Source organism: Acanthaster planci, linkage group LG02 (genome assembly GCF_054643075.1).
Source record: "Acanthaster planci isolate LZ-2023a linkage group LG02, COTS_SCS, whole genome shotgun sequence".
Taxonomy (NCBI): Eukaryota; Metazoa; Echinodermata; class Asteroidea; order Valvatida; family Acanthasteridae; genus Acanthaster; species Acanthaster planci.
This window is the reverse complement of record NC_141778.1, coordinates 24,087,034-24,099,668: the sequence shown is the minus strand read 5'-3', so window position 1 is coordinate 24,099,668 and position 12,635 is coordinate 24,087,034. Positions and strand designations below refer to the sequence as shown.

The 12,635-nt window shown below is 41.4% G+C and overlaps 2 protein-coding genes across 5 annotated transcripts in view; one reads left to right on the top strand and one right to left on the bottom strand.

The window, feature by feature from the left end:
- The window catches only part of brca2 (BRCA2 DNA repair associated), a 30,445-nt gene extending 23,948 nt beyond the window's left edge, over positions 1 to 6,497 (bottom strand). Inside the window, exons 1-7 of one of the 2 annotated variants that reach the window (XM_022252366.2) lie at positions 6,410 to 6,476; positions 6,074 to 6,150; positions 3,490 to 3,741; positions 3,062 to 3,180; positions 1,476 to 1,617; positions 1,065 to 1,330; positions 355 to 507 (exon numbers count right to left, since the gene is read on the bottom strand). In XM_022252366.2, coding sequence (XP_022108058.2) covers positions 355 to 507; positions 1,065 to 1,330; positions 1,476 to 1,617; positions 3,062 to 3,180; positions 3,490 to 3,721 — 912 coding nt within the window. In that variant the 5' untranslated portion in view covers positions 3,722 to 3,741; positions 6,074 to 6,150; positions 6,410 to 6,476. Of the gene's footprint in view, positions 1 to 354; positions 508 to 1,064; positions 1,331 to 1,475; positions 1,618 to 3,061; positions 3,181 to 3,489; positions 3,742 to 6,073; positions 6,151 to 6,409 lie in introns of both variants that reach the window. The other variant, XM_022252364.2, reaches the window with a different exon arrangement.
- Positions 6,498 to 6,755: 258 nt separating this feature from the next.
- xpnpep3 (X-prolyl aminopeptidase 3) lies at positions 6,756 to 12,633 on the top strand. 3 transcript variants are annotated; one of them, XM_022252389.2, is made up of 4 exons: positions 6,756 to 6,885; positions 7,955 to 9,108; positions 9,739 to 9,859; positions 11,409 to 12,633. In XM_022252389.2, the coding sequence occupies exons 1-4, from the start codon at positions 6,873 to 6,875 to the stop codon at positions 11,567 to 11,569; spliced, it is 1,449 nt and encodes a 482-aa protein (XP_022108081.2). In that variant the 5' UTR covers positions 6,756 to 6,872; the 3' UTR covers positions 11,570 to 12,633. The 3 variants fall into 3 exon arrangements, with proteins under 3 accessions (XP_022108081.2, XP_022108083.2, XP_022108080.2); XM_022252391.2 differs by having other exon boundaries at positions 6,879 to 7,017; XM_022252388.2 differs by lacking the exon at positions 6,756 to 6,885 and adding an exon at positions 6,892 to 7,057.
- Positions 12,634 to 12,635: the final 2 nt, after the last annotated feature.

Here is a 12,635-nt window from a genome sequence, read left to right as displayed (position 1 = left end):
TTAGTGACAAAGGTGCTAGGAGCAAAGTTCAATTATACATAATCCTTTTCAGGTAATATAGATTTGTCAGTCCCAAATTTTTCAGCCAGCAATGCCTAAAAAAGCTGCAGTGTCAAGTTACTGCTTGTTAATTCAACACATGCATGATTTTAAATAGGTGCCTTTTTAATGCAAATATTGTTTCCAGTCTGCTCTCACGTCAGAGTGGCACTTCAACATTTAGGGAACTTCTTGAGGAACATGTATAAAACCACATTTGTAAAAGATATCACAAATAGCAAGAATACCTTCATAACATCAAACCAGTTGAGAAAATGACTCGGGTTCTTAAGTACTCAAGCACATCATACTCACTGTAGATTCTAGATCTCTAGTTCCCTCAGACACCATCAGGGCATTAGTCTTCTTGTGGGTGGATCCTTGAGGTGTAGCTAGGGAGCTGGTCCAGGAGAGATTTGAGTCATCAAGGTCTGCACCAAGGCTGACAGACATCCGCAAAGGAGTGCTCTGAGGGGGCATGAAACCACAAAGGGATTTCATTCACAAATTATAATACCCAATGATACCCAAGTAATAAATGTTTATGAGTGCAGTGGTAATAATTTCATGAGGTGACAGATGGCATGTTCCATTCCCTGAAGCAAAGCCAAGTGGAATGGAACAAGCCATACGTTACCCAATGAAGTTATTTTCCCCATTGCACAGACGTGACCAATCAATATTTGTTTGACAGAATGCATAAATGCTTACCTCAACAAATCCCTGCATCAACAAGTCTGGAAATTTTGCGTGAGAAATGAAATATCAATGCTCCTTGAACAGTATTGCTCACATGATGTGATGGAAGATAAGAAGTGGTTAATAACTGTTTTGACATAGGTTGTTGTTTGCCGCTAAAAATTTTTATGTCATTGAACATTACAGAAAGGGGTACATTACTTTCAACATTAATTGTGTTTTCTACTCAGCAGCTCTTTAAAACTGGGTTCAGGAGTATACTGGCAAAAATGTCTCAAAACACAAAAGCAAAATTGGACAGCAATAATCCTTGTCACAGAACTCACCAAAAACTGCCCAGGTGTGGCAAAAGCATAGTTGTCCAGTTTGGACACAGTGGAGGGAGTTTTAAACAGCTGCTTCATGAAAGTGGGCGTGGTCTGCTTGTGGGCAGGGCACCACCCATCCAGGCTGGGATCCTCTTGGTCATGATCCCCGCCCTGTGACAACAGGCCAGCATCTAGCTCAGCAGGTGTCCATGTTGCCGGGTTCCGCTTCTCTGCTGGCAGGTTGGGAGTTATTGGGATCAGGCTGGGAGTTGCAGGGCTGATGTCTGCCACACAAGCAATAAATACAATGCCAAACACAACACTGTGAAAGTGGACCATTTGTCTTGTGTGCCTTATTTTCAGCAGAAGCAACAAAATTGCTCAAGTCCTCAGATGTGTATTTAACCACCAACCTGTTGGAACACTCACCGTTTCTGGCAGCATGCTGCAAAGTGGAAAATGATGCTTGCCTTTCATCAAGCTCTTTCTTAGTTTGTTGTGAAATAGGATGTCGCTCGTCGGGAGTGAACAGGCAAGGAGATGTTATGAGCTGAGTTGTCGATGGGTAATACTACAAATCAAGAAATTATGAATAATGAAATATGTGAATAAAACATTAATTACTGGAGTACCTCACAAATGAATATATTCATATATACGTTGCACGTGAACACACAACAGTGCAACAGAGCAATGCAGCCAGTTTGAATTTCCTTTAAGAATTAGAAAAACTTTACTGGTCTTCCCAGAAAGAGAACTTTACATTAACAAGGATATTTATATTTGGCTATTTTAAACCCTACCAGATGCTTTTACATCTAAAAACTAATGCAGTTCAAATGGGACAATTTACTTCAAAGAAAGCTTGTCTAAAATACATATAGAGTGTACTTGCATTGGACTTGTATACAAGTCTAATGTGTGGTATTTTTCAGAGAGCATCTGTGTAACAAGCGTAGAGTAATTCAATAAATCCAACAAGTTATTCACCTAGTAGTGGGACTCAAATCCGGATTTTCGGTTATCAGGTTTTGATTCTACAATCCAGTTCCAAATTTCAAAACCAGTTATCCGAAACCAGTAACAACAAAAAGTGACTGACATTCACCTTACAAATTTATTGTCTTTGATCGATCAAGAGGTATCCCACTTGATAGTGCTTAACCACAACAGACTGGCTGCTTGTAAGCACAACCATGGCGCTATCATCACGCAACAATCCAATTCATGCATTTAAACCATCATTTCAGCGCTGCATGCACAGCAAGATGAGCCGATGGGCGCCTCTAATCTGTGGTGTGCATTTAATGACTTGTCACTATGAACTGTTAGATACCGCATACCCCATGTGTCCCAATTCAGAATTATCCTATGTCGCAATAGCAGTTATGGGACTTTCAGAAACTACTGTAAACAGACAAGCCCAAACAGTAATGCAACGGATGGACTGCCCCCCATGACAAGGCACATGAGCAAACGTAAAAACCGTTACACAACTGTACTGGAATCATTGCAAACAATCCAAAAATACTGACATTTTAAATGATGTTTTTGTGAATTCTAGCCTGGTAGGCCTGCCTTCTATTTTCCTGGTTGGATGAGCCGAGCTTGCATCTGTTTCCACTCTGCATTCTTATCCTTTTGCCCAGAAGAACAAGTTTTTTTGACCAGTGTAACGTCTGAACGTTATCATTAACTTAAACTGTTTATTTGTGTCGTATATCAGTGTGATCTTCTTTGATTTCTTCGTTGCATCGGATAAAATTCAAGCTTTACAATAATTACTATTCTTAAATAGTTTGGAGTTTATCGGATCGTAACACCACGTGAGTTGCTTGGGCCTTCAAATAACCTTCAGATAACCACTTCTTCAAAACAGGGTTTTCTCCCACCACTATATTCAATATCTAAAAAACCCTGGGGTGTATGCAAAATGGTATTCAAAATTAGAGAATCCAGGATTGTCAGGGTTAATGATTAAAACACTTTTTCTGATGAACAAATTGAAAGACTACCTTGTCCCTTGTGTAATGATGCCTTACAGGTGTTTCAGTAATATCTCCAGCCAACTTCTGGGACTCAAGCTCATGAGTGCAGTGTTCTTGTAACTCCTTGTCTGGCAGTTCCTTCACACCTAAAAACAAAACGATACATGCATCAATTCACATAACCAAAACAACATATTCTGAACATATCACATTTTATCAGCATATCCAGGTGTTTTCAAATCCACCAGAAATTTTTCTAGGAATTAGGATTTAGAAGGGTAGAACCAAGTACTGTTATTTTACATGAATTTTGAAGTCCTCTTGAAGATTTAAGTCTGAAGAAAACTCTGTTGGTTTTCCACACAATGCCAATTCCAGAGGATTTAGTAAATTACTGTTAATCTTTAACTCAAACAATCTAAAACAAAGCTTTTTGGGGGGACTTTTAAACTCACCTATTTCATTGTTGAGTGCCTTTTCAAACCAGTTTTGGTCTACAGGTCCCAGATCTACGTCACACACTTTCTCTTCAAGAAGTGCTGAAAAGCATTGGTGCTGTGTGACAGAACTTGACACCTCACTGCTCTTGAAGAGGACAGCAGGTTTGATGTGTCCGACATGGGATTTGTGGCATTTCTTGGAGCAATGGTGGCATGAGAATCTCCCTTCCACTGTCACAGCCTTCATGGTGTCATCCTCTCATTCCTCTGAAAAATCAGTGCAACATGACATGAACAGGGGTGTGGGAGGCCACTTGCACCTAAAACTAAAGCTGAAAACAGATCGCAAAAAGCTGAAATGTAAAAAGTTCCCATACAGATCAGGTGTACAAAAAAACCTTAACAAAAACTGCTGAAATCAGCTAAAAAGCTGCATTCTCACACCTCCGCATGGAGCGATAACAGGTGCATATTATTACTGCTCACCCATGGGTTCTGGCTCTTGATTGGCTAAGAGTACTTCATGTAGTTCAACTTAATAAATACATGTAAGGCTCTACATATTTTGCAAATTGAATGGCAACAGGGAATTTAATTGCTCTCACATGGCAACATTTGTCAAAATGCTGGGATGGCGAAATTTCTCACAGCCAACCAGCATGATATATCGTGCCTCGGCCCCATAAGTACATGCCACGGTGTACATGCAGCACACAAGCATCATGTGTGAAAAAGACCCCAACAAATTGTGTAGTTGATGTCAATCTCTTATATACGATTTATGCCTGTGGTTCATGTATCGATGCACTTTTTATCACTGATAGTACTGCGGCCGAACCGATCCATAAATAATTAAACGTGGCACTTTTGAACTGAACCAAACAGGTCGGTACGGATGTTTGGCTATAATACAGCATTGACAGTGCCCGGAATGCACACAAGAAACCTTGATAAAAAAGCAAACACAATGAAAAATGAATAACAAGTTATGCTGCATCGGCACTCGGCACATGCGCTTGGCATGCACACACGTACTACAACTGTACATATACATGTACAGTAAACTTATGATGGCCCTGCATCACGCGATGTTGTGAAAAGCACAAGGTGAGAATCCACTAATAATCGACCGAGAACACACAACATATGGCATTTCTGCTGCACAATCATTCTACATTCTCACTACATCCAATTGTGCTTAATATACATATAAATGTTTATTCGGATTTAGCATTATGTTTGCCAATCTCCAATAGCCATGCCCGTTTGTTCCATATTAGGCCAATGATGTCATAAATGGCCATGCAAAACAAATTTTGATTGGATGCTGATCTCAGTCGGACTCATGCTGAAGGCAACTCTAGAGGGAAAACTAATTTTGCCAAGCAGGCCGGTGCAGCACTCCAGTGCACGACAAGATTTGGTTGGCGACAGTGCTTGCCTTTCATTTGATCAAAGTTGTAGTGTAAATACGTTGTTATATGTTTATAAATACACCTGCAAACGACGTACTTCGCAGGAAATTTAGTGCAACTTTACGTCATAATTCATGAGCGATCTATGTTTATCTAGAAGTATGCAGTTGCACATGCGCAAAATGCATAGCAACCACTTGCCCCTTACACATGATACCTGAGAGTTTTCTTCCCACTCGCATGTTTTGAGTGTCATGTCATCCGCACGTGTGTAAGGGGCGGTCAGTTGCTATGCATTTTGCACATGCGCAACCGCGTACTACCAGACAAACATAGATCGTTCATGAATCACGACGGAAAGCATGGAGTTGCACAAAATTTCCTGCAAAATACATTGTCTGTGGGCATATTTAGTAATTTCAACACAGCATTTATGGAATTCGGGATACAAGGCACTTGTGAACGACATATGAGCTGCCTCCCTCAGGTAAAAATATGAGAAAAAAAATCCAAAAAATTTCGCTACGGCAGGAGGACTTTATACCCTAAACGTCAGTCCTATTGAAAATAAAGACAATGTCCAACCTGGGCTAGGCCTGAGCCTAGTTCAGTGCCCTGGGCCCCATGATTCACACGATTTATGGGGCTAAACGTGGGCTCATTACCTCAGAACAGGGCCTCCAGAACAAAAGTCTTCATTTCTTTTTGGAATTTTTGCTAGCCATGCTACCTAGGCCCAAAACAATGATCACGGTCTGATGATAAACATTCATCGTGCTGTCATTACATTGTTTGAAGTAGCCTAGGCCTATTCATAGTTGATGTACCCTAACGTGGCACTTCCCCCAATGTGGCGCACTTTCATTTTTGCCTCTCGTGTCTTAACAGAGCAATATTTTTACCTTAAATTTCACAATCAGTAAAACTTCATCAAATTCCTTTTATTCTAATTCATAAATCTCAATTTTGTGTATCTGCTAAAAAGTTCTGACGAAATTTTATTTTTACCCAATTTTCCAAATTTTTCTGACACGCAGAATGAACACTTTAGAATCTGCTCAAAAATATGCAAATAATTTTCTCATACGCTTGTAGATGGGTAGGTGAACTGAAGGAATGATGCTTTACAAGAATTTATCAACTTTATGAATTTTTTCAAGTGCGCCACATTAGGGAACACTCACCTGGACTCGAGCCCAATTTCCTGACGCCGGCATTTTTGGATTTCGGACAAACTTTCAGGGCGCAAAGTCAGTTATCACTGCATGGAGAAAAGAACGGCCCGAAGCGACTCATGCAACTAACTGCAGTGCTCAGTGGAAGTGTGCTTGTGCGCATGCCTACACTACAGGCATGACAGAAGTTACATTTCAAACAAGACGAAGGAGACCCAGTGTGTTTTAAATAGGCCTATCCTTATAGATTTCTGTCACTTCCTTTAAAATTCTTGACCAATATCATTAACTTCAAAAGAAAAACTGAAAACTCTACAGGTAATAAGTCCAGAAACATAAAAACACCTTTCTGTGTCTGTCACTTCTGTTAAGCCGGTCGTCTGTTTCGGTGGCCATTTTTATTCACGTATCGCGCCAAACGCAAGGAATCATGGTACAAGCAAGATAATGTTTAATATTATTTGACCGAGAGTTGATTAGACTTCATACAAGTCCCCAGACAGCACAACGAAGTTTATGATTTATGAGCTTGCACTTTAAAGTGGAACCAAGCTTGATACGTCAGCTTGATAAACATATGACTGGAGTTGAAAGACATCAATGAGCAAAAGAATTCATAAGAGATTAGCTCAATTTGAACAGTTTGCCCGCCGCTGCGCTTTTTTTTTTTTTTGCTGCTGCTCGGCAAAACTTGAAGGGCGCCCTCCCATTCGCCCGTATCTTGAATTAAGACTATTGTATGCGTAAACAAACACGTGCGATATACATGTGTTTGACCCAACGGAGACTAATAAGAAGACCTTGAGCTATGATCTCATTACGTACGTTAAGTGTTTGTACAGTAGTAGCGGGCCAGTACCGGTCGAAACAAGATGGCTAGATTGATATGTCTTGGACGAACAGCTAAGCTGTTAATCGCTTGGAATCATCCTAAAAACACCAAAATCTTGAACGTAATAAAGAGCCACGGTAGACTTTTATGCACTTGTTATGGTAGGATTTCAATAAATGCTTGATCGGTTTTAAATTTACTGGCAGAGACTGAGAGAAAATTACATTTTCATAATCATGCCATTTTGACACCACGGTTTGAGGGAAAGAGTTCCATTACGCACCCCACTTGACGCCCTCTGCACAAACCCTATGGGACTTGCCTGAAAAATTCTGTGTTTTCCAAGTAATCAACTTGGTTTTTTCCCTCCCAAATTGCACTTTTATATGGAACTCTTCCCCTGTTCATGGTCATCAAGAGATAAGCCTTATTGCAAGTAGTGCCCTACTGCATATTAGTGATTTTGTACAATGGTAGAAGGCAAAAGGTTCAATGTTTGCTCCTTTTTCCTTCCCACAATGCCTTTATACCATTGTGAAAAATCACCCATGCAGCATTTGCGATAAGACTTATGGTTTATCATGTTTATCAGTGACAAGGAATCCTCCGTGCATTAGACTCTGGGTGAGAGGTTTCGACTCGCAATACTATAGCCGAGCTCATGTGAGGAAATACATATCGAAAGCTGATTAATGTTAAAGAGATTAACTGCATCCCAAACGTGCTCAAATGTTAGTCATTATGGTATTTTATTTTTCAGTGTTCGTCATTTTTATTTATGTACTGTAGGCCCACATCTCATCATGGTATGGAATAAATGTGTTTGAATTGAATTGAATTTTTGTATGGTATTGCATTTGTTTTGCTGGACACGGGCACGTAATATTTCAGTTTAAAATTGATTAGATGTACTTGCCAAACATAACTTCAAAGCTATCACAAGCTAAAAGATATAGCTCTTATGTTCAAAAATACAGTTTTAATCAATGATGATCGCACAAGTGGTGTGAGCAAAATCAAATCAAGTATAAGGTGTGTTGTTACTTGTACATTTGCAGGGCACCTTAGTCAACAAGATGGCATCTTTCTCCCAAAGAGATACTTGGGTCAACCAACTCCCTTCACCCACAAGCACCTACTGAAGACAAATGAAATCACCCCAGAGATCACGCGACAGGAGTACATGGACAGGCGCACTGATCTTATGTCAGCCATTGGACGGTCTTTCAGCAGTGCTAGTGGCAGTGAACACGTTGTGGTTGTCCTGTCCGCTGACAAGAAATACATGACTGATGATATTCCGTATCCGTTCAGGCAGAATACGAGTTTCCTGTACCTGACAGGCTTTCAGGAGCCAGATAGCGCATTGGTGTTGGAGAGCATCCTTGGGAGGAATTTGCCTGAGCACAAGGCGACGCTGTTTGTGCAGCAGCGGGACCCGGAGCGGGAACTCTGGGATGGACCGCGGGCGGGCACTGAGGGAGCCCTCCAGTTCCTGGGCATCCATGAATGCCAGCCGATCGGCGATTTCAGTGAGAAGCTCCATAGCCTGGCCAATAGCAAGAGCGAGCTGGTGGCATGGTATGACGTCTTCAAGCCGCCCCATGCCGCACTTCACAAAGAAGTACAGGAGACCTTTGTCCAGCAGTGTCGCAACAGGGGACACCCCGTTAACATCCTGGAGAATGTTCTCCAGTCGCAGAGGGTTATCAAGTCCCCTGCAGAGCAAAACTTAATGCAGACATCGGCCTCTGTCGCTGCTAACGCTATCAAAGACGTCATGGAATTCTCACAGCCGGGTATCAACGAATCAATCTTGTATGCCAAGCTGGACTACAGTTGTCGCATCAGGGGGGCTGAGTTCCTCGCTTACCCGCCCGTCATAGCAGGCGGGAATAGAGCCAACACCCTCCATTACATCAGCAACAACCAGGAGATCTTGAACAATGAGCTGGTGCTCATGGATGCTGGCTGCGAGTACCACGGCTATGCCAGTGACATCACGCGGACTTGGCCTGTCAATGGTCGGTTCACGGATCCCCAGGCCCAGCTGTACCAAGCCATTCTGGACGTGCAGAAGGACTGCATCGAGATGTGCACGGTGGGCGGGACACTAGACCAAGTGTATCATTTTATGCTGGCGGAGCTTGGCAAACGCCTGCAGGAAATGAGGATCTTACCATCAGGACTAGCAGAATGGGAAATCTGCAAGGTATGGATAGACTTGGACTTCTGTGGCAAGGTTCGATCATTAGTCAACCACGAGCCAATTTTGCCTGCTTACCTAGGATATATGTGGATTTTGTGCATTACCAGTAAAAACTGACTGATGGTCTGTGTATATATTTGCTAATCGATTTTGGGCTGTCACTGCGTGAAGGGAAGAGAAAAATGAGAACCAATTTATAAAAGTGAATCTTTTTGCAACAACGCCTTTCATGGATGAATGTTCTTGCTGCCAAAAAATTTCATCAAAGTATTATTATTTCAATATAGGTTGTTATAAAATCTAAACATATTACAAAAGCTTTTCATTTTCAACTGTATTGGTTTCCATAGAAAAGTCAATTCTGCTCTGTTTCAGAGTTCCTCTTTTCAAGCCTACTTTGTTTGAGACTTCCACCAAATACTGTAAATCCTAATACAATGTATATTCTTCAAGTTTTCCCTTTAACATTAATTTTATTTTTAAAGGGACTAGATTCAAAATTTATGTTACTACCAATCTACCAGAATGGATCAAAATCAAGACCGGTATAAAACAATTTGACCTCAACTGACCAGATCCCCCTTCGAAGATTTCTAATTAACTTATTTTTTCTTTTGTCTAACCTTATCACAGATGGCCAAGCAGTACTGCCCGCATCATGTCGGCCATTACCTGGGCATGGATACCCATGACACTGGACGCATATCTCGCAGCAGCCAGCTACAGCACGGCATGGTGGTCACTATCGAACCAGGTCAAGTTTCATTTGTTGATCATCAAATCACTTGTTACACACAAAGTCATGTATGTCCTCAACCTGAGGAATTTAACGGTGACTTTAAGCGAGCAGATTGTCAAAGTGGAGTCAAATCAGAGGAGTGTGTACTTGTTGCTAAATTCTGTGCCAGATTTTTATGTAATATTTATGGAAGCAGTTACATTGACTTCAAAGGTTGTTTTAATGAGCGGTCACATGAATAAAGTGTTACAGAAAGATAAGTCCATTAGATATATTCATAAATACCTCAGACAGTTTTCCTATACAACAACATGCATTTTGACTGTGTATTAACATTTGGTAATGCCCGCCGAGAAGTGATAATGCCCACTGTGTAAATTATGCATTGATACCTGGATACAAGACAGTTTAATCAATTTTGATTGGTCAACAGTCTGTGTGCACATGGCTCACCATGTGCGCGCCAATTGGACAATTTGCACAAAGAATATTCCATAAAATGGACAGGGGTGTGTGGGAAAATGAAAGTAAAATGCCAGAAAACTATTGCTGTAAATCCATTATATGTTGACTTCTTTTGACTCTATGATTAACCACTTCGTGCTGGCGACCTTAGGTTTATACGCATAGCTGGGGGAGCCCGAAATCAGACAAAGGAGCTAGGCCTTGAAACAAAAGACCGTACTCGGAACAAAAGACCGAGCTGTTGGAATTGCCAACATTTTTTTCAGCTGTCAATAGCGGAGGTAATCCGTCATTGTTTTGAAACAGTATACCACTGTTTGCGGCATTCAGGGAAAGCAGATTATCACCAGGGACAAAAACGCTCCAGCGATGAGCGATACAGTACCGTTGCACACTATCTGGCCGCATTAAAAAGACGCCAGCAGTGCACCAAGCCAATTTCTGGAACAAAGGAAATTACACAACACCGTACTGGGCTCTCTTTACAAGGCGGCAGGCCTGGCTGCAATACTCTGGTATCAATAGATGTCGCCTGTCAGTTTAGAGTAGCCACCAGACAGTCATTCATGTGGGTGTAAACGTCCAGTAAATGAAGTTATGAATTTTTGAAGAATTATGAAAATGGAAAATCTTAAAAATCCCCCGGGAACTCATCATGCAACTTCTAATTAAACGTGGCAGCGTATGGTTAAAAAGGTATTTATTAATGGGAATTAATATGTGCTCGGAGAGAGATTGCCGCTAATGTCCTCGCCTGCGACTCTGGCATTACTCTTGTTCACTCTCCTGAGCCAGTCTTAAATGCACATTTATATGCCAAGCAGATATTTATTCCCTTTTGCAAGAAGGTGCCGTCACTTCTGGGGCTGCACACGTGTTTGTCACGTACATTGTCAAAGTTAGAGCTGTACATTTATGTGCATTTTGGCAAATCACAGACAGTACCCTATTAGTTTGATGAGGCATTTGGTGGGCAGGCGCAACCTGCTCTAAATGTGGCCCCTCTGCAGAAGCAGTTCCCATTTCTGGTCAGTGGATAAGTCTATATGACTGCAGGTTCCCTGAATTATTTGGCCTGTTCCTCTGGTCATTGTCACAGGTCTGTACATTCCAGAGTTGGACACCAGTGCACCCGCCAAGTACCGGGGGATTGGCATCCGCATCGAGGACGACATTCTCATTACGGACAAGGGCCCGGAAATTCTTTCGGCAGAGTGTCCAAAGGAGATTGAGGAGTTGGAAAAGCTCATCAGAAAATGACTTTCAGGTTGTGGGTCTTGCATAAAACAGAGGTATCATTTTCAGTGATAAGTGCTGACTTGCAACTTCCTTGCCAAGTCTGATAACCACACGTAGATGGCAAGATTCTGCTTTATAAATTTGTACATGTAAGTTATATTTGATACGGCATGGGTCTGTTTTTACCACAAGTTCTGTTTGACCCAGACTGGTATTTGGAGACTGTGGCTTCATTTTTTGCCACTGCAGCGTCTCGTTACAAATCCAAAATCAGGTGCCTTCTAGAATTAGATAGATTCTGCTGTCGTAATTTCAGTTTTATTGTTACCTTTCAGTAATGCCCTAGAGTCCTACGTACTTATGGAAGCATGCATTGTTTTACATCTATGCTTTTTCTGGAGCCACAAGTTTGTCCTTCCTCCTTGGTCTTGTGAGAAGGCATGTCTTATCAGGCCCGTTGCCTGACCAGAGACGGGGGGGTTTGTCAAACCAAAAAGTGGAACTCTTGGCACTGTGAACACATATTTTTATATAAAGGCCTATCACTGTGAGCTTTATATAATGAGCTCACAATATAACATTGAAAAGCTGCAAGTCAGTCGCAAACCAAAGGTTGCATGTAAGACTTGTACACTGTAGTTTTAAATATTGAATAAACTTAACAAAAATACATTGATTTCAAACCCTTTGAAACACCTGAAATGTGGAGATTGACTCATTAATATGCAGAATCGTGCTCACCTTGAGCTTGAGAATCAACGTATAAGCCGTGGCTTGTATGCTGAATATTACGGTCTATTTAAAATATTCAGTCCAAAAAAAAAAGGACCACCAACAAGCGGAACTGGGGGTTAGTTTGAACCCGTTGACCCTCCCCAGCCTACGGGCCTGCTTATCAAGGCATGATGTCATCAGCACACAAGCCAACTGAAATCAAGCTTAATACCAGCAGCATTTAGTGAAGTGTGGGGGGGAAGCGGTGCTCGTGTCTTCCTGTAACAGTAACTCACTGACTATGTGTTTCCATTTATTAAGATAAGTAGAACACCTCAATAAATGAATGGCACTTTACGATTTATTGTGGACA